General features: G+C 49.5%; 1 protein-coding gene across 4 annotated transcripts in view; it reads left to right on the top strand.

Annotated features, from left to right (window-relative positions):
• DCDC2C (doublecortin domain containing 2C) overlaps positions 1-21,719 on the top strand; it is a 137,021-nt gene that overhangs the window by 20,499 nt on the left and 94,803 nt on the right. For 3 of the 4 annotated variants that reach the window (XM_073896950.1, XM_073896947.1, XM_073896948.1), the window contains exons 3-6: positions 9,390-9,466; positions 14,016-14,144; positions 18,666-18,803; positions 21,593-21,635. In XM_073896950.1, the coding sequence (XP_073753051.1) occupies positions 9,390-9,466; positions 14,016-14,144; positions 18,666-18,803; positions 21,593-21,635 (387 nt within the window). The remainder of the gene's footprint in view (positions 1-9,389; positions 9,467-14,015; positions 14,145-18,665; positions 18,804-21,592; positions 21,636-21,719) is intronic. The other variant, XM_073896949.1, reaches the window with a different exon arrangement.

Here is a 21,719-nt window from a genome sequence, read left to right on the forward strand (position 1 = left end):
TGCTGAAAACTGAATCTGATCTAACGAAATAAGAATAGGTTCACTCAAGTCAATCAGAGAAAGACATGTATCATATGACCTCACTAATATGAGGAATTCTTAATCTCAGGAAACAAACTCCAGGGTTGCTGGAGTAGGGGTGGGGTGGGAGGGATGGGGTGGCTGGGTGATAGACACTGGGGAGGGTATGTGCTATGGTGAGCGCTGTGAATTGTGCAAGACTGTTGAATCACAGATCTGTACTTCTGAAACAAATAATGCAATGTATGTTAAGAAAAAAAAGAAGAAGAAGATAGCAGGAGGGGAAGAATGAAGGGGAGTACGTCGGAGGGAGAGGAACCATGAGAGATGATGGACTCTGAAAAACAAACTGAGGGTTCTAGAGGGGAGGGGGGAGGGGGATGGGTTATCCTGGTGATGGGTATTGAGGAGGGCACGTTCTGCATGGAGCACTGGGTGTTATGAACAAACAATGAAAAATGGAACACTGCACCAAAAACTAATGATGTAATATATGGTGATTAACATAACAATAAAAATTAAAAAAAAAAAAGAAAGAAAAGCTCAATGAAGAAAATGGGTGTCATCCACAATCTTATCTCCCCAGGTCAGCGCTCTTTGACTTTGTCACGTCTGTTTCCAGGTGCTCTTCTGTGCTCTAGCAGCAAGCATGTATACATGGAAACACACGCATGTACAATACATGTGTACGCATGTGTATATGTGTTTGCAGAAATGGGATCCATCAATACAGACTGTTTTCCAACCTGTTTTTTATTTACTGTATGTTGTGACCACTTTCTCCCATGGTGACTGATCTTCTGCAACATGTTTTTGATGGCTGCAAGATATTCTGTCATGTGAACCTGTCATAATTATTTAACCCACCCCTATTAGCAGATCTTTGGGTCATTCTGCTTTTTCATTTTTTTTAGCAGTGATGTAATGGATCCCTTATACAGACATATTTGCTCAGAGTCATGACTGTTTGTAGAGAAGTGGAATTAGAGGCACGATTGTAACTTCTTTAATATTTATGGCCAGGAAGTTTCTGAAAAGGTGTAATTGCTTCCAGTGGTGCATGAGAACGCCCATAACTACCCTTGGGGTTGAGCGGCATAGTGTGCGTGACTGGGGGGTGCTTGAGGCCCGCTGCCTTGGCCCCTCCCTCTTTGTGGAAGAAGTCACCGAAAATGGATTGCTACTGTTGTTTGATATGTAAATGACTGTCTGGGTGGGAGTGTAGTATGTTCGGGGACTTGTATCTGTGCTGTGGCCAACCTTGAATGAGCCACAACCAAGAACTTTGACTGAAAGGGAAGATTTGGTCCAAGAAATCTGTTCCCATGAGTGGACCGTAAATGTAGCCTGAAATTAAGATCTGTGTCCTGCTGTTCCCTATGAGGACAGAGTGCCAGACCCCTAGGGCTGAGGTTTGTGGGTCCCCCTGGTGGGCACCTCTCTCTCTTGCTACCTGTACTGCTTGCCTAACTACCTACCTTACCCCTCTTTTATCATCTCTGATTACTTACTACTACTTACTACATCATGTCTTTCCTGCTTTGTGGCTTTTGGGGGACATCCCCATAATTGTGGCGATAATATAATAATGAGCTAAAAGACTAGTCTTTTATTGACTGTTTTAGCTGTTTATCTTATTCTAGGGATGGAAAGGTTCCGGTGAGTCCTCAGATGGAGAATGTGTCTCCTATTTCAGAAACAGTGTAGCAGGAAGGCTCTGTGCTGGTTCTCGGAACAACCTGCTCCAGCCCCCTCGCCTCAAAGCCGCCAAAGCCACATTGGATACCCGCTAAGGAAGTCAGCTGCAGCAGCTCCATTCGCATTAGACACTGCCCTTCCCTTGCCCTCCAGCCGCACCCTGGAAGAGCAGGGAGGAGGAGACGGCTGAAGGCCGACGATATAAAACACCATGCCCTCTGCCCACTGGGCTGGGTCAGGCCTGCACTGGGGGAGAGGCTCTGCTTGGGATGTAGGACTAGGCAGGGCTTTTTCTGTGTCTGCTGGGATGATCCCGTGGTTTTTCATTTTTTGTTTGTTAATATTATGAATTACACTGATTGATTTTCAAATATTAACCCAACCTTGCATTCCTGAGACAGACCCCACTCATGAAATATTGTCCTTTTCATATATTGTTGGATTTTTTTTGCTAAAATTTTGTTTGGAATTTTTGCATCTGTGTTCATGGACGGATGCTGGTCTGTAGGTTTTTATTCTTGTAATGTCTTTCTCTAGTTTTGGTATCATTTCTTCCTTAAATGTTTGGTAGAAGTTACCAGTGGAGCCAACTGGGCCTGGAGTTGTCTTTGTGGGAAGGTTTTTAACTACAAGTCCAACTGCCTTCCTAGATAATAAGCTTCCTCAGGTTGTCTGTTTCTTCTTGAGTGAACTTTGCTAATTTGTGTCTTTTAATTTGTCCATTTCATTTCAGTTGTTGAATTTATTGCAAGAAGTCATGTATTTTTAATTTTTTAAGATTTATTTACTTATTTTAGAGAGACAGAGAGAGAGAGCACATGGGAGCTGGGGGAGGGGCAGAGAGAGGAAGAAGCAGATCCCCGGCTGCGCATGGAGCCTGCAGCAGGGCTCGATCCCAGGACCCTGAGATCATGACCTGAGCTGAAACCTAGAATCAGATGGTTAATCGAGTGAGCCACTCAGGCGCCCCATGGAGTCGTTTATAATGTTCTCTGATCCTGTTGACATCTGTGGAACCCAGTGATGTGACCCCCTCATGCTGCTATTCCTGGTCATTTGTGTCTTCCCTCTGTTTTCCTGATGAGACTGTCTATAGTTTTATCAATTTTATCAATCTTCTCCAAGAACAAACTTCCGGTTTTATTGGTTTTCTTGATTTCTTTGCCTCTGCTTTCTATTTGATTGGTTCTGCTTTGAACTTTCTTCTGTGTGTTGTGTAGGGAACCATGCTCCTCTGTGGGGTGACTCTTCTCTGCACCCTCACTTTCTTCCCTGTCTCTTTGGGATACCCTTCTCCCCCCCACCCCCCCCCCCCCCCTCCCCCCCCCGGCGCCGGGCCTTCGCGGATGACTTCTGCTGTTTTGTCACAGGAGGGAGCTGACTTCCTTTCTCTGCCTTGTGATACATTTGCATTTTTGTCAGAGACACTGTGGACACAGTCTCTTGGCCCAACGATGGAGATTTCTGTTCTGGCATCGGGCAGACGGGGAGTGACTGGCTTGGGCACGCGCTGGAGCCCACCGTGTAGCATCGGTCTGCCAGCTTGCTTCCTTCTCCCCTCTCTGCCAACTTTGCTAGGTGCACCTGCTTTCCCTAGCCTCCTCATCGAAGCTGACGTGGGTAACTCTTCCCCCTCCATCGGTCGGCATTTATCCGCAGCTTTACGACTTCTTTTAACCACACAATTTAAACGTATGCGCAGAATGAATCACCTCTGACCCCAGCAATAATGGTAAAGTGTGAGTGCGCTGGCCTGCACTCACCCTGCTTTTGTTCTTCTTTTCTCTGCTGCTGTTTGCATTTTTCCTAATCCTGCACCCCCATAGTCTCACTTTTCTTTCTTTCTTTCTTTCTTTCTTTCTTTCTTTCTTTCTTTCTTTCTTTCTTTCTTTCTTTCTTTCTTTCTTTCTTTCTTTCTTTCTTTCTTTCTTTCTTTCTTTCTTTTTCTTTCTTTCTTTCTCTCTCTCTCTCTTTCTTTCTTTCTTCCTTTCTTTCTTTTTCTTTCTTCCTTTTTGGTTATTTTATTCATACGCCATCATTCGAGACTCTGCAGGTAACGTAGGCAGTCGACAGTAGGGCAGTAGGAGTGGTTAGTCTCATGTGTTGCTATTTTATGTTTACAAAAGGAGTCGCTGAAGGATGTCCTCTGCATGCCGAGCTCACCCCAAGGTTGCTCGTTGGTTGATTACTTGGCTTGCATACTGTGTCCCCCTCTGTTGGAGGAAGAGGCCTGAGGTTGCCGAGGTGGGACGAGGAGAGAGAGAGAGAGATGTTGGTGTATGAGGAGCAGGTGGTAAATCAAAATAGTTTGGAGAAGATAAAGCATCTTTCAATATAAAACAACAAATCACTAAACCAATAGGATTTGAAATATGAAAATTTGAATGGCCCTCAGGAGGAGTAATTTGGTGGCTTTTGGTATGAGTAACACAAAATGAGGTAATGCACTGCCCACTGCTTAGCAAAATGCCCGAAGTAAGTTAAGAGCTCAGCTGATAGTAGTTGCTGTTGTTTCTGTCGCTGTTGGCTCCAGAGTCCCTGCTGTTGTCAGAGGTCAGGAGCCCTGGGCTTCAGCTGCTCTGACTTCCCTTGCTGACCCCAGGCAAGTGGTTGGCCTCCAGGCCCCACAGGGGACCTGGAACTCCTGCCTGGGCCATCCTCAACCCTTCCACTCCTCTAGCTCTGGGAACTTCCACTCAAGTCTTATGATAACTCAGTTGGGCCACTGTCGTGGAGGCACTCAGAAAACCAGACAGGGACCCACCCCTCCAGTGGCATCGCCATCAAGAAACCCCCAGTGAGGTCTGGACAGGTGGCCCTGCAATCCCTCCCAACCTTCCAGAGGGAACAAAAGCCTAACTTTTAGAATCATGATAGAACCTTACACGGTACATGATATCAGCTACGTCAATTATAAAACCCCAGTCATGGTTCTTTTGTTTTGTTTCGTTTTTTTTTAAATGTAAACAACCCTCAACATTTCCCCAAAACCGGGAAATAAAAATTCATCCTCATCATGACCAAGAAGGCCAAGAACCCATTTCCCCAGCCCTGCTTTAGACACAGTTGCCTGGTCTCCCCTCCAGAGTCCCCAGTGGTAAAGCCAGGGCGAGGGCTGTGAAGGTGTTGAGGGTTTGCCCAGATTTGCTACATTTCTGTAGGCAGTGGAGCCTGGGATGGGGGGTGAAGGGCGATTCCCCCCACCTGCCTTTCCTGTCCTCACATCATGCGGCAGAGGGGCTGACCTCTGCAGATTTCTGGACATTTTGGGAAAGAGTTAAGCTGGTTTATTTTTGGACCCAGAGGATCACAGAATGAGAACCAAAGTGGCTTTGGAGGTGGCCCAGGGTGACCATTTCCTTAATGAGCAGAATGAGAAATGGGGAGCCCACTGCACTCTCTGTAGGGTTTCTGTGATCTGTGGTGATTGTCCCTTTACAAATACATCTGTTTAGGCTCTTAGGCTCAGCATCCTCTGTCAAGTGGTGTTAGGGGCCTCTCTGTTAATTTAGCTCGCATGGCCCACATTCCAGACCCTGATGAGCAGCACCATTTGCTCATGATGAGATTCTCCCCTTGATGTGGTTACCTGACGAGATCTATTTCTTGGTGCTAGACTCTCTTGAGTCTTTTCTGTTTGATGTTTTGCTTGGAATAGGCTGTGAAGATGTTCGCTGAGGGTAGTTGGAGCAGCTCGAAGGGGTGCAAAGAGCAGGGACTTTGAAGCTAACAACAACAACAAACAACAACTGCTCTCAGCCGAACTCTTAACTCATTCCTGGTGCTTTGCTAAGCGCCCCACAATTGCATCATCTCATCTCATGTTAGGCACACTGAAAGCAGCCCTCAGGAGACCGGCGCTGCTTGCACCTACATGCATGCACGAGGACACAGGTGCACAACCTGTTGCAGGTTATGTAAAGAGAAGGTGATGGAGACAGTGCTGGAATCACGGATGGCTCAGACTCAGGCTCCTATGTGCCACGCCGGCTTAGGTTCAAACCCCCAGTTGGCTAAAATCTACAATCAAATATTTTTTGATGGCTTATCGTGGCCAGGACACTTCATAACGGTGTGTTCTTGGTGAAGAAAATAAGAAGCAGCTCTGATTGTTTACCGCGTGAGTACTTTGCCTGGTTATTTTGAGGGTTAGGTATGAATGCAGTGCCTGCCAGAATGGGCATTCAATAAACCATAGCTGCTACTTAGGGAAATAACCTGCGGCAACCTTAAGTGTCTTCTGGCATTGGTGGAGATTTGGTTTAATTACCTCAGACTGTTGGTTAAGGAGCTCTAAAAGCCCACTGAGCCCCCCGGCCTCTCAGGGCGGATGAGCGAATACACGATCTCTGAACGTGTCATCACCATCAGTAACAGAAAGCCACCTGTGCTTTCTTAGGAGATTATGTGCAGTACAGGGGAAAAAAAACCCAGAATCCTGTATTTAATTGCTGGGGTTATTTAATTAGGCAGGTGATTTCAGGGTTAATGAATCATTAACACATAAAAAAGCAATTAGCTCATTGTTTCCATAATTTTATGCAATCAAGCAGAAAGCTGTCTCTTAGGGTAGTTGCACCTTAATAGAGTTTTGCAGATAATAATTTCTGTTGTTTTGTTTTTAAGCTAGGTCAGTGGTTGTTGGTATTCATGGCTTTGAATTTTTTGCCATCAGTATGCAGGTGTATATAATCTTATATATAGTGTGACACGGCTGTAGGCATGTGCATTACCACCGTGCTCAATGACCTCACTTTTTCTGGGATTCTTCCTGGGGTAGCAGAGCTGCCTATCACTTGCCATGACAGCATTTATTCAGTCATTTCACAACGTTCTTCTCAAACTCCTATGGACCACTCATTGTTCAGGCTCTGGGGATCCTTTGTCGAACATGACAATCAAGATCTCTGCTTCTCAGGAGGCTTACATTCCAATAAGGAGGAGTCAATAATAAGTAAATAAATAAACACAAACATATTAGACAGTATTAAATGCTAGATGGAAATAAATCAAGGGTGTGATTGGTCAGGGAGCACCTCTTGGAGGAGTTGCTTCTAAATGGACTACTAAATGCAGGAAAGAGCAAGGTGTGCAGACATGGGAGAACATTCCAGGCTCAAGGTCTTGCGCAGGAACAAGCCTGATGTTTGAGAGCTGCAGGAATACATCCAGGGCTGTGGTGTGGGGAAGAAGGGAGGAGCGGGGATTTTAGTGGATGTGTGGCTGTCTCCACTGCATGGGCTCTGAGGCAGAGGGTGACCATTCTGACTGATGTTCACAAGGGAGGCTCTGCCCCCCGTGGTGGTGGGAGGACAAGCCGCGGAGAGGTGGGGCCGCCTGACCCGCACGGCAGCCGTGGATGGGTCCAGGATACGGCTCTGAGGTAGAACTGAGAGATGCACTAATGGGCTAGTTGAGGGGTGTAGGGGAGGAAAGGACTCACCAGTGTCTCCCAGATTCTGTGGTTGAACAAATGGGTCTGTGGTGGTGCCGCTTTCACGAGATGGGGATGCGTGGGGTAGCCAGCCGGCTGTGGGGGAAATCAGCAATTCTGTCCGAGCCTCAGTGAGATCCAGAAGCCACGCGGTCTGCCCATCTCTCTCCAGTCCCTCCCCCCCCCCCGTCTCTCTGCGTCTCTCTCTGTCTCTGCATGTGTTGTAATTGGATTGACTATGACTATGTGGCAGGTGTGCTGTTGTTCCTTTTACCACCCTCCCCCCGAGGTGTATCATCCCTGCCGCCAACATGAACAGTTTGCAGCTCAGAGGTGAAATCGGCCCCGCAAAGTGGTATGGACAGTGAGCGGCAGGTGTGGGATGGGAGCCCTGGGCGGTCCGCGTCCACGGGCTGTGCTCTCCCACCCAGTGGGCTGCCTCCCGATTCGCTGCGCTCTCTCTGTGCCTCACAGGGAGCTGCCCCTTCTGACTGAGGGCGTTTCAGCCTGCAGCAAGATGCTGAACAGGCTCGGTCCTTCTGACATTCTCCACCCCGCCCCGCGTGCACGCTGGCTCGTTGTTGCCTTCAGAAGACCCAGAAGAGCAGATTTTCCTTCTCCTCTTTTATAAAAACCCATGCTGGGGAGAGCATGAGATGCCAAAACTTTGTCGCCACTGTTAATGGTACGTGCGGCTTCCTCGTACCTCTCACGGTGAACTCGGAGTACACGGGTCAGTGTTATTCTTGGCAAAGGCACTGTGTAGGTGACCTTCACTCACTTTGGGTAATTCGGTAGAGCTGCGCCAACGTTGCAGGTTTGGGTTCAGGAGCTGGGCGATGAGGGAGGGGCGCATTTGTCAGACCTGAGCCCCAAGCCTGCAGCAAATGCTCCAGTACCGAGTGACTCTGCTCAGTCGGTCCTGGGTCAGAAGGGAGATGGGGAAGGGAGGGTCAGCAGCATCAGGTGGGTGTAGCCCCTGGGGGCGGGGCTCCAGGTGAGGCCTCCTGGTGGACTCGGTGGGAGGTCGGCAGGCTCAGTGCATCTCTGCCAGGAGCTCACAGGGCACCGGGGAGGGAGGCAGCTGGCAGGAATGGCAGCATGTGGTGTGGGGGGCACCCAGAGGGCTCTAATCTGGCAGGAGCCTGAGCAAAGGTGCTGTGCTGCTGGGTCCTGCGTGGAGGCTGGCGGAGTGCAGAGGGGCAGAGTGAGGCAGGTGGGGTAGACTGGGGTCGGGGAGAGGGAATGTGGAGGCCTCGTGTGTCAGGTGGGGCACTTGGGCCATGGGGGTCCGGAGGGTGAACCGGCCCCAAGCTCTCCAGCCTGCTGGGCTGGGGGACAGGGAAGGGACACAGCTGGGAAGTGACTTTCAGGGGGTCATGATGGAGAAGCCTCGAGGCAACTCTGGGACTATGTGAGGCCATGGCCCTGACCCTCCCCCAGTGTGTCAACAGCGCCGTCCCCCTTTCTGCACTCTCTTAAATGTGAAGACCCTACGGAAGAGAGATTTTGCTTGCCCGAGGCAGGGCTCAGAGATCCTTTCCCTCCATGTGTCTAGGCCACAAGGGGTGTGAGGTGGGAGCTGAATGAGGCCCCAGGGGTGGCTCAGCCCCTCAGGGTGGATTCACAGGAAAGAGAACAGAGGGGTCAGGGAACAAGGGGAGGTGTTCTCACCTGCTTGCAGGGCATTCTAGCCGAACCCCAAGACCTGACTTAGAAGCCACCACCGTTCTTGGGGCCCACAGTTCGGCCGAGCAGCGTGCCTGGGGAGTACATCAGGGATGCCTGCTTGTCGGACGGGCTGCTGGGCCCTGGGGAGTACATCAGGGATGCCTGCTTGTCGGACGGGCTGCTGGGCCCTGGGGAGTACATCAGGGATGCCTGCTTGTCGGATGCGCTGCTGGGCACGTCCTGAGCACCGCCGCACAGCTTGTCTCTCCGGACCTTCTGCGATGGCTCTAGCCCGCTCTGCACCTGCTCACCTGGCCCTTTACCCTGACTGGAATACACAGCTCTCCGACCCCGAGCCCCAGTCACCTGGCGGGAGTCCTCTCCCCCTCCCAGGGCGGAACCCAGCTTGCCCAGAGCCCTTCCTGGGGCCGCCCCTGTGTGTCTCTTAGCCAGGCCTGCCCGCACCTTTATTTGGGTTTCAGGGCAGCGCTGTGCCGGCTGTTGGTATTTAACAGGTGTTTGTCAGTTTGAACTGAATTCTGACACTCGCTTTTCCTCTTTTCAGATCAAACCAGTGGTACATTATGATATGAATGTGCCTTCCAGGTGGCAAACATTTCACCGTACCTCCCGGCACGTTAAGTGAGTAAGGTCTTGTGGGTGAGAAATCACTACGGCTGTGGCTCCTAAAAGACAGTGTTCCAGCTAGACAGACTCACTGCGACCCTCTTCCTCCCTGCGCCCCCGACAGGGACACCCGTATGATTCAGCCTTCCAGGCGCTACATATCCTTTCTTCCCTTGAACCTTGATTTTGGAAAAGCAATCCGACTGCCTGCTGTCCAACAGTTCACATGGGGGTGGAAAGGCAAGGGCTTCACACACACGATTTAATCCTAGGCTCTTATTTATTTATTTATGTTTAAAGCTAGCCGTTGCAGCTGGTAGGTGTTGAAAGGACACTTGCGGGTTGTTTCCCTACCCTGAGCTCGTACTGGCCAAGACCCGTGGGACTGCCGCAGGATGGGGTTGGCAGGAGTCCCCACGCCCCCTGGAGCCACGGTGGATGCTAGGGGTTGAGGTGCCCGGACAGTGTGTCTGGGATGAGACCACTCTCTGGGCCAGTCTGCCTTACGTTTGGGGTTGTAGAAAGCACACGGTCGACTCAAACCCATCATTGGCTCAAATCCCACCTCCCACCTTACTGTCTTTGTGACTGGCACACCCCCCGGGTCTCTGAACTGGGTCCCCGCTTGTAAAACAGGACTGATGATATGCGCACCGCACGTGTGCTGAGGGCTCCCTGGTGGCGGGTCCAACGGGCCCGCCCAGTGCCGGTCGCGGAGCAGGCACTCTCCAAATCCTTCTTGTGCTGGATGTTACAGTATTTTGTGATTAGAACCTCTGATGTGGAGATGGAGGTAGTACCCTGCCTTTTGCCATGTTCTGCTCCCAGGGGACAGCATTTCAGCGAGTTTCTACGGAAGTGTGGGCTCTGCGTGTCCGGAAGCTGCTAGTGGGGACGTCCGGTCCTGGCCGTTGTCAGCGTCCCTGACCCGGTGTCCTTCACGCGCGCGCCAACCGGCGAAGGGCTGGGGGCCGTCAGGTGGGAAGCCCCTGATGGACTCCTCAGAGCCCAGACTGTGGGGCAGAAGGATGCAGGAAACATGACCTGTTAGTAGCCAAACTTGGCCCCTTTCACGTCTCTTCAGAACCTCGACAATCATTTCCATAAAACACCTCTCCTTTCAACTGTGCCTTCTGTAAATCTGAGAGCGGTTTTGAAGCGATGAGAGGCCTGGTATTTCCAAATCGTGTGAAAGACATCTGTTTCTGAAGAATGTATAGAAATCTCAGGGAACAGTACTGGCTTATGGATCCTTCTTGGCAAAGAAGCATATCCCTAAAGCTACATTTTTTTTTGACACGAGCCAAAACATCAGTGATTCTCACTTCTTTTGACGGACATTCTTTTTTTCTATTATGGACCATTTACACCTGCAGCATGCACTCCCTGCTTTAGATGTGTGCTAGAAATTCCACTAGATGGACCCAAATATCCATTCAAATGCAGTGTCTTTTCTACAAAGACCTGATCATGTTTGCTTGGAGACCTTGTAACTATAAAAACAAGCCAACAAAATAGCTGTGGCGGGTTCCAGGGTCTTCAATGTTCCAGGGAGAAAGGGGTTTCTCCCTTCTCACAGATGGGGGAGCTGGGGTGGCAGGGAGCCGGGCTGGTGGGGTGGTGGGGGGTGGCTTGTTTGAGCACGCGCCGGATTCGGAGAGAGAGCCTGGTGCTCCCCTGACTGTCTGGACCCCCTCAGAATTGAGCTGGCCCAGACCACGTGCACTTGAAGTGTGGAGGCTGAGGCTCGGATTTATGTCCTGCTTCTGCCACTAAGTGAAGCAGCATCACGTGGGACCCATTGGGTCACTGTCATCACCGTCATCAGCCCCTGACTAAGGTCCATTCCTAGGTCCATGTGCTATTTCCTATTTTTAAAAAATTTAAAATATTTCCTATGTTAACAATTTAAAACATGTTCTATTTAAAGTGTTTCCTACTTAACTTTAATGAGCACCTTAGGGGGTGCATTGAATAGTAGTTTTATGCCTTTAACTTCTCTTACTTCAAAGTTAATTTAAAGAAATTAACTACTTTTTGTGGCCAGAGTAACCTATGCCCATGGTAAATAAATACATAGCTTTAAAAGGTGTGCGTTAAAAGTAAGCATTCCTCCCACTTTATGTCCCTATATCTGTAGGGACTTCCCTGGAGGCAACCACTGCTAACCACTTCTGGAGGATCGTAATAGGACAGACTCACAGATGCCAGCATATGGATCCTAGGGGTACTGTTGTGTCTCCTCCTTTTTTTCACCACATAGCGTATCTTGGAGATGGTTCTTTATGAGCACATATGGAGAAGCTGTGCTTTAAAAAACTGGCTACATAGTTTTCCAAAATTCGGATATGCCCTAATCTCACCACGCTGGGCTTTGGCCGTGCGTCCAGGGGCTCCTGCCCGCCCATAAGCTCTCCCTCGAAACTGTTCTTGGGTATTCAGGTGGGGTCGGTTGGTCATCCAGCTACCTGGAGTGTTGGGTAGCCCATAGACTGATGCTTGAATTGTGGCATAGCAAGAAGGTCTAGTTCATTCTTCAGCTCAACCAGCAAACTTTGGGAGATGTGTTAAGTCCAGCACACCCTCCGAACTTGTAAGTTCCTAATTTATAAATTGGAGATAACATTTCTTTCCTTTCTTTGTCTTTAAAAATTAAAATACTCATATGGGTAGTTTTTCCCATTTTTACATTCTTATTATAAATAAATGTGGGAATCTAGAACACCGTAAAGAATAAATTGAAATCCCTCATCCCACTTCTCAGGTCCTACTTGTAGCCTGAAGGACACTCACCTTTCATGTTCTCTCCATACCTTCTGTTGTGTTTTTTTTTCCAGCATTAATTATATTTGACCATTTTCCCCCTGTAAATACAAATTCTGTATAAACGATTTTAAACTGCTGCATAACTTATTATTGTACGGCTGTGCCACAGTTTATTTAACCTTTTCTCAGTACCTGGATATATAGGTTCTTTTCACATTTTTGTTTCTATAAATAATCCTATGGGAAAAGTCTTTATGTATGACTCTGTTTCATTTCCATGGGTTGGATTTCACCAGTCAGATTTCTTCAATCCATGTGACCAGCTTGCCCCCGAGGGGAGCGTGACACTTTTATCAACAGCTCCAGTGTGTGTGTGTGTGTGTGTGTGTGTGTGTGTGTGTGTCTTAGTCTGCTGGCACTGCCACAGTTTGGGGGGGGGGCGACACAATTCAGTTCATAAGAGTGCCTATTTCCCCACACTCAGGATAAGAATGCATGTTAAGTATCTTTAAAAATTTAGACAAAAACACAGCATGACCTTGTCTATTTTTTTTTTAAAGGTTTTATTTATTTATTTGACAGAGACACAGGGAGAGCAGGAACACAAGCAGGGGGTGTGGGAGAGGGAGAAGCAGGCTTCCCCGCGGAGCAGGGAGCCTGATGCAGGGCTCGATCCCAGGACCCTAGGACCATGGTCTGAGCCGAAGGCAGACGCTTAATGACTGAGCCACCCAGGCAGGTGCCCAGCATGACCTTGTTTAAACACTTCTCTTTTATTCCTAGTAGTAATCTATGTTTGAAAGACTTTTGGAAAACATTTAGGAAAACCAAGAGATGGAAACATTGTAGCAAGTCTTTATTGTAGGAGTGCTGTCACATAAATGCATTGTAATATAACTTGCACAGAACCTTTTGTCGGGTTTATTTTGGGGCAATATTTTACGTATAGAAGAAGGTGATCTCTGCATGGATTGGAAGCCCCTTGCCACAGAGCATTGGGAGAGAAAACTGATTCTTTGTATTTTGCACAAACGAATTAAAGTTTATATTTTCTCTGAAAGAAAAAGATGTATTCATCCAATTTTAAATTATTTACATTACAGGAAAAACAACAACAATAAAACAAGAGTAACCATAAATAATAATGTAAAAAATTGAAAACTGGAATTGTAAAATTGAGCTCCTTAATGTTAAATACTATTTATTACTTTTAGACTTACAGCAGGTGGCAGGGCCTCATTCACAGTAGAACTTTGCACCGAGTACTCTCCCCATGGCTGGCCCCCTGCCTGACACAGAAAAAAATAAAATAAACCCGCTGGGATCATGGTGAAGCTGCCTTAAGACTGCAAAAGTGAAATCAATGGTTTCTGTTATCTTTTTGGAGGATTGCACATTATTTCCTTTGGGACGCTATCTTGGCTCTGTGGGAAGGGAAAATAACTGCATTTTTAAGGGCAAAATTCTCCCTTTGTTTGCCAAATGGGCATAGTTTTCTTCCATTTTACTCACCACAGTGGAAGCATATTATTTAAAAAGTGGAGTTGTGTCCTGTTCATCTGGGCATTTGATAGTCTACGAAAAGATGTCTCCCTGCAGTGTTGCTGTGTCACCAGGCTTTCAGCATTGAGCTGCTTGGTGACGGTTCTCGTGGGTCAGGCTGTGTGTGTGAGGGCTGCCTGGCGCATCGCATGCAGCTTATAGTTCTGGAATTAGAGGGCCCTCTTTGAATTTCCAATGTTTCCCCCTCAAGTGTAAGGCACTAATAAAATTTTTTTTTTTTTTTTTATTCTTACAGTGTTTTCACAAATGGAAGACTATTTATCCCACCTGTAAAAATTATCATACCCAAATTCAGTCTGATGGAATGGAATAGTGTGCTGGCCATGATTGGGGAGAAAGTCTTCCCTCTAGGAGGCGTGCGAAAGTAAGGCTCTGTCACCTGGGGGAGACCTGGTCACAGCGTGGGAATGTTCACCCTGGACCAGCAAGACCTCCAAACCTACATCATTAACTCTGATTTTAATTCTTTGGAACAGACAATATTTACTGTCTTTTTACCATACTTATTTTTATTTTTATTTATTTATTTATTTAAAAGATTTTATTTATTTATTAGAGATAGAGAGGGAACACAAGCAGGGGGAGGGGCAGGCAGAGGGAGAAGCAGACTCCCCACTGAGCAGGGAGCCCGATACGGGGCTCGATCCCAGGACCCCGGGATCATGACCAAGGTGAAGGCAGATGCTCAACCGACTGAGCCACCCAGGCGTCCCACCACACTTACTTTTTTTTTTTTTTTTAAAGATTTTATTTATTTATTTGACAGAGACACACAGCGAGAGAGGGAACACGAGCAGGGGGAGTGGGAGAGGGAGAAGCAGGCTTCCCGTGGAGCAGGGAGCCCCATGTGGGGCTCAATCCCAGGATCCCGGGACCATGACCTGAGCTGAAGGCAGACACTTAACGACTGAGCCACCCAGGCGCACCTCACCCCCGTACTTATTTTTAACCAATTTATTTCATTTTTCCTTCAACACAGTTTATTGAACATCTGCCGTGCGCTAGGTGTGGTGAATGGGTGAATGAGGTCATGGGGGTGGGGAGAGGCGGGGTGGCCATGGCTGGTTGTGGGAGTGAACCCCGAGGCAGGTGGGTGGGCTTAGACCACGGGCCTGGTGTGGATCAGTGGACCACAAGGAGGGAGCCGTGGGAGCGGCCAGGCTAGCAGGCTGCAGAGAGAAAGGTTAAAGCTTCAATACTGGGAACACCGCTGGGGATGATGAGGCCCAAAATCTTGCATGGGAGTGGGCTGAGAAAGCGTAGGGAAGACACAAACTTTCAGAGTTGAAAAGGCAGAGATGTGGAATGATGCTGAGTGTTGGAAGTATCATCTTTATGGACAGTGATGGTCCCCAGGTGGCAGGCATTGGGATAGAAGAGCCAAAACATTACTCCTATTTCACTTGCTGGCAGTTATCTCTCTTGGGGGGTAAATTCAAATGTAAATGCTTGATTTACAATCAACAATTGTGGCACCAGTGATGAAGACTGAGCCTATCTTGTGAGCGGGACATCAGCTGTTGGGCATGTAGAGCCGCGGGGTAGTCGTTAACCTAGTTAGGGCGGTGAGTCACCACGTGACCCTACACGTGCCGGGGAAGTTAGAGGGTACCTAAAAGTCAGTACTGTGGGTGCCCGGATGATTGCAGAACGCAGTCAGAAATATCAGTGTGTTACTCTCAAACAAAGAGCCCATCACCATGTGGGGCAGACTGACTTGTGTGTGCTTTTGGAAGGAGCCAGAAGCGGTGGTAGAATTAATCACACGTATCACATGTGAAATGGCAGAGGCGAAGCAGGCAAGGAAACAGGATGTTCGGTGGGAAAATAGGACATTGGATTAATAAGCTTTTAATTTTTTCTAATCAATCAATCTAATCAACCAATTCTTTATGGTTGAGTTTAGAAAAGGTGCAGAGCTTAGGAATGAAACAAATGCTTGGAAGTACAAAGGGTAATTTTATTTGGTCTCATCACTGCATAAAAAGAACACTTAACCTTCTGAGAACAGACATTTTCAAAGAAACATACAAGCAACGAATCTCGTCCTTGCAAGCCTCCCATTGCTGGAGGAAGACCTGAAGCTCTTTCGGTGTGTCTGGGACATTTGACTTGAGCTTTTCCAGGGCCCTTTTTCCCTCCAGCTCCGCCCCTGTTGAGAGCTCATTCCCTGCATCCACCTCCCTCCACCTGAGCTGTCAGCTCATGCATCCCCTTCCTTGTTTCTGCTGATGGAGCCAAGATTCTCCTGGGCCCCGGAATCAAACCCAGACTCCATCTCCTCCAGCTCCTTGGCCGCCCCCTCAACAACCCCGTCACAGTGCTTGTGATCCACGATTTGAATTTTGGATTATCCTGAGTAGGATTTCTTTGACCTAACTTTTTTTTAATGACAACCCAAACTGTGCCGAGGTGCGTGGTCACCCTGCTCCACGTGATGCCTCGTGGCGTCTCCTGGAGTTGCTTTTCCTTTCATTTAGCTCCTTCCTGTAGAGATGCTCTCAGTGTGAGTCGGTGTGACGGTACTTTAGCGGGCCTTCCCATTTCCATGAGGGTGTGGCTAGCTTCAAAGTTCGTTCCTTTCAGATTTTGAAAACATCACTTCCTTGTCTTGGGCTGTCGGTGCGGCTCTGACCCCTTTGCTCCCTGCTCCTCCGGGGAGAGCCCTTCCGGACGCTCGCGTGCCTTCCTGGATGTCTCCCTAATGTGCCCACATGCGAGTTTTCCAGTGGTCTCTCGTTTTTGATGCCTATTGACTCAATTTGAGGTCCTCCCTCTTTCTTTAATCCTGTGAAATTCATCTTCATTATTCCTATACATTTTTCTTCCTTTCTACATTTAAGTTTCTTTTTGAGATTCTCACTTTTGGGCTGTTGGCACGCCTCCTCCTCATTCCTCGGCTTTTCTCTTATACATGTTGTTTCTCATGCCGCTTGCCTCTGGGAGACCCTGTCAGTTCTGTCCTCCCAACAGCGGCTCACGCCGTGTCTGCACCTCTTCTGCTGGGCGCCTCATCCCAGTGTTGTCCCCGTAACTCAGTATTCACATCCGTATTTCTGCTTGTTTCTTCTTTACACTTTCTTGTTGTTTCATATTTGTAACTTCTCCTCTTATTTCATTTACAGTATTTTTCATGTTTGTATTAAATTCTTGGTCCATCTGCTCCAACACTTCTGCTTCCGGGGTCTGCACCAAACACTCCGCGGTGGAACCTCGATGGCCGGTGCCAGAGCAGGAGACGCCGTCCTCCAGCCCGCATGGCCCTGCTGGCCCTCGGTCGCATCTGCCTCCCTCCCCACCTTGCCCGCTGCTGGCCTCTGTGCCTCCCTGACTTACTCCTGGGGATGCTTGCACCAGCTCTTTGGGTCCTCCAGTGTGGTGACGCACCGAGTGTCCTGGGACAGGGGCCATGGCAGGAGAGGAACAGAGTTCCCAGCGTTGTGCTCCTTGTCACGGCCGCCTGCTGCCCACGTGGCTCTCTGGGGGCTTCTCCTTGCGGTCACCTGTCTGGAAGGTCTTCTCCTTGCGGTCACCTGTCTGGAAGGTCTTCTCGTTGCTCCAGGGCTGGTCTAAGGTGGCCATTCTCATGGGGCTCCCAGAGCAGCAGTGGCAGAGGCGGGGTAAGCTGGACACTTGTTAGAGATGAGTGTTCCGGCCTCATCCTAGGCTCACGGAACTGGAGGCCCTAAGGGCGGGGCCCGGCTGTCTGCGCGTCAGCAAGCCTTCCAGGTGGTTCTGGCGCTAAGGTTTGAGAAGGACTGATGGGGGGGGGGGCGGCTTTGTGGCTTCAACCTCCTCAGCGTGCCTTTCTCGTCTTCCTAGTCTGGAGATCGCTGCTCCGTCTCCCGATCGCCTCGCACACCCTTGCTGTAGCAGCCCGAGCCTCCTGTCGCAGGCCAGGCTCCTTTCCTCCAGCAGCCGCGTCAGCGTGACGCATCCACGACGGTCTGCTGGCTGTTGCTGGCACCTAGCTCTTCTCTGCTCTCCCATGTCTCCCATCACTGTGGCAAACTCAATGATCAATTCCTCTCCCTAGAATATTCCAGGCTCCAGAATTCTCTGTGCAAGTTCTGTGTGTGCCTTTCCCCTTCAGTGACAGTCAACCCCTGCTTTCTGGCCTTTGGCCCAGGCCCCTCCTGCTACCCCAGATGGCTTTACCCGTCTTCCCATGAGGAAACCTCCCACCTTCCCCACCCCACGGCTTGCCCCCGCCTCTGTGAGGCCTACAGTTGAGTCTGGTTTTCCTCCTCTTGGAAGTCTGGATCTTTGCCCTTCGCTGGTCACATTTGTGTTTATAGGTTTAGGTACAAACCCTGACTTTGGGGGTAGTAGTGACTTCCTTACTCATAGTTATGTCCGACACAGTGCCCACCTCGTTTTCCAGTGCATAAAGATCCTCAACATTGAGTGAATTGAATCATTTCTTACATGAATGAATGAGTGAATGAATACTTGCCAAAAAAGGGTACAGAATAAAAGCGAGACAAATATTAGTCTTTTGGTGCTTCTAAAAAGGCATATTATTTGCTAATAAAATACCGGTCTGTTTTCCAGGTATTGTTATAACAATACAAGCCAATTTGTATTAATTTTTGCTGTTATTAAAATTAATTGAACACCAAGAGCTTAAAATGTTCTCAAGGGCCTCTGAATACTTGCACATAATTAAAAATATACTTTAATTAAGAAACCTAAAAATGGAAAACAAGCCTAACTTTGGAAGGGCAGCTCCCATGGGGTTTAATTAGCCCATTTGGATTACGCTTTCCTACGCTTTCAGTGCTTGCCAGTAGCCCACATTCCGGTCATATTGTCTGCAGAAATGCCCCCAGCCCTGAGGTCACTGCTTGAAATCTCCGGCCACTTCTTCTTGCTCTGTTCACAGATTATTTACCATGAATGGGCATCTCTTGGACAACTCAAAGGATCTGCAAGACAACCACTTCTATGTTGCCGCCGGACTGGAGACCTTCAAATATTTCCCTTACTGGAAATCCTCCAAGGTGCCCAGTGAGGTCCAACAGTGAGCACATTTCTTACCTTGCCCTCCTGAGTTGGTAGAGTTTGCCTTTTCCCCCAGTATCGCCCCCAAGTACAGCCTGTTCAGCTCTTGGCTATTTTTCTGGAGTGAAACTTGATATTCTCATTTTATATAGGACACAATTTTGGATTTTCACAGTGAGGCATGAGAACCCCTGTTGTGTGACGATGTCACAAGGACAGTGAGCCCTTGTGTTGAGCAAACTGCTGGTGGGGGGACACTGGGAGTCTCAGACAGAAAGAGCCTCAGCCTGCAAAGCACATTGGTCCTGGGACACAGTCATGGTAGCCCAGCCTCCATCCAGCACCTCGTTCTGTTTTTTTTCCTTCGGCCGGCTTCCCCTGACTGTCTATGTGTCCCGGACTCCGGAGTTGGTGTGGGGTGGCGGGCCCTACTGATGAAACCAGTGGTGATGGTTATGGTGGATCCTGGCCCAGGCTAACAGGGTGCACCACGGTGTGTGTGTTTGTGGACTTGCGGGAACGTCTACAAGGAAGACAAAAGCATTGGTGGGGTCTCCCCTCCTGTCACCAGAGAACTAGAAGGTTGGCTGTCCCTTCCTGGGGCAGTTTGCTCACTCCCCTGCTTGCCATCTGAATTTGGCCAAGTTCTTGTGATTAGTGCATAATGTTCTCCTGAGGGCTCCTGCCTGAGGGATGCCGAGTGGCTTTACTGTGAAGAACAGCCCAGTGTTGGGCCCTGACCTGCTTGCCCAGAGTCCTGCACGGGAGCTCACATAGACAGGTGTGGACTCTGTCCATCTGCAGTTCTCACCATTCAAGGACCTTGAAGTCCCCTGATGAGGTGGTCTGACTTACGTTCCCAGGGCACAGTTGCACTTGATGCTTCCTTGAGAGACTTTGGTGGTTATTAGTCTGGAGCCCTCAGTGGCTGCAGCTCCTGCTGGGCTCACGTGTGTCCATACTGGGCGTCCAGGCTCAGTGGTGGGTCAGGCTCAGGAAGGAGATGACCTGCAAGACTGTGGAGTTCGGCAGCATATGCTGATCCAAACCCTTGACTTTTGTCCCAGACTAAAGCCCCGGTGTTAGGACAGAGTCTGATTTCTTTGCCTCTGGGTCCTGTGGGATGACAGGGTGGGGCGTGGGATGGCAGGCAGAAGGTCTCGGATATGCCTGCCAGAGACCATGAGCCCCGGGGGGACTGTGCCCTGCCAGCCGTGCCCTTTGTCACTTGCCCTGGAAGGCGGGGCTCTGCTCCTCCCTATTTTGGTACCCGGGTGTCAGGCGCCTCCCTGCAATGTCCCTGTAGCCCTCCTTCCAGGAGGCTGTGCGATACGGTGTGTGACCCGGGCACCTAACCCCCGTTCCTGCCCCGAGGGAGCTCCTGATTTCCAGGGCTGGCTGGGAGGAGCGGTTTCCTGCTGAAGGCGGGATTTTGCAGCCTTGACTGCTCAGCCCCAAGGCTGTGTTTGAACTCCGTGCAGTGGCGGCAACGGTCTGAGGGCCTGTCAGGGACCTTCCCTGCAGCTGCTTCTCCGTCATGTTTCTCATGGTCATTATCTTGAGCAAAGAAAAAGAGGTGTAAGTGTTCATCTTGTGGTGGAGCAGGCAGATGGTTTCACCTGCATGCACCCCGTAAGTTCCCTGGCCCAGAGCCTGGGAAGCTGAGACACATCCCAGGAGGCATCTGTTTGCACTCACCTGCTGTTAGGGTTTCTACTTTGAGGCAGAGAATGGCTTCTTTTGTCCTGTCCATAGGCAATGACCCCACAGCCAATGGTTAGGTTGGGGTCCTGCCACATGCCTGGCAAGCAGGGCTATTTCCTGATTTTATCCACTTGCTAATTCATTGCTGATGGTGCTAACTGCATGGTGGGTAGAAATACCTTAGGGGCCGTTGAGCTGAGATGCACGGCCCTCTCTGTTCCTGTGTCCCCTGCTCCCCACATGAGTCCCCCGGCTCTCCATGTGTTTTGTTTTCCCTGTCACCTGTTCATGTGTTGAACCCTGAACTGGTCTATTGGTGGCTTAAATATCTTTCTCCCTCACCAAAGAGGAAACGAGTCCACAGAGTAGCTAAGAGACTGAAGTCTGTCCCCCACCCACGACGTGGACCCGGGAGGTGCCCTTCTGCTGGAGAGTGGGGCGCCAGAGCGTTCCCTCCCGTGCGTAGCACCGGCGGGGGTCAGCCCCCATACAGAAGAATTAGGAGCGGGGTGTGTACCCCGGGCCATGTCAGAGCGAAAGGTGGCAGTTAGACAAGGGGTCTGTCGGTGGTGGGAGGAGGCTGGGCTGGGTTTTGGATGGGCTTGGAGTCTCTGCTCTTCCGCTGGTCAGGGTGCGGCATTGACTAAACCCTCATGTCCCTGAGCCATGCTTCCTCTCCAGCCCAGGGAGAGCATGACGTGTGTGCCACGGGTCCCTGTGAGAGTTGCATGAAAAACCCATGTTTGTGTGAGTGACTGCCAACTGCCTGAAACCTCAAACTTGTTAGGATGTCCCCCCATGACCGTATACAAGCTTCAGGGCCGAAGGTGCCTATAAATGTGGTGCCACTCACCCTGATAGAAATGGAAAGCCATCGGATTTTCTAAAGTCTTGAGGAAGGAGACTGAGCCAACCCCAGTGGGGGCCCCTTCTGTTCTGAGGCGGGGAAATGCCGTTGATGTGAGTTCGTGATGATGGGGGGACTGGATGTGCCTTCAGCAAGGCCTTGCCCTCCCGAAAGCCAAGGCTGCAGCCTACAATTTTAGAAAGATATTTTCTGGCTGACTTTTACAGATTTATAGCTGACTATCTTTGGTCTTTCAGAAAGTATGCAGACATCGAGAAATACTCACGAAGAAAGAAAAAAGTAAGTCCTTTTCGGGGTGCCTGGGTGGCTCTGTTGGTTGGGTGTCTGACTCTTGATTTCGGCTCAGGTCATGGTCTCAGGGTC

This window comes from Callorhinus ursinus, unplaced genomic scaffold, assembly GCF_003265705.2.
Source record: "Callorhinus ursinus isolate GAN/ISIS: 27379988/994484 unplaced genomic scaffold, GSC_fseal_2.0 scaffold10, whole genome shotgun sequence".
In the NCBI taxonomy this organism is placed as follows: domain Eukaryota; kingdom Metazoa; phylum Chordata; class Mammalia; order Carnivora; family Otariidae; genus Callorhinus; species Callorhinus ursinus.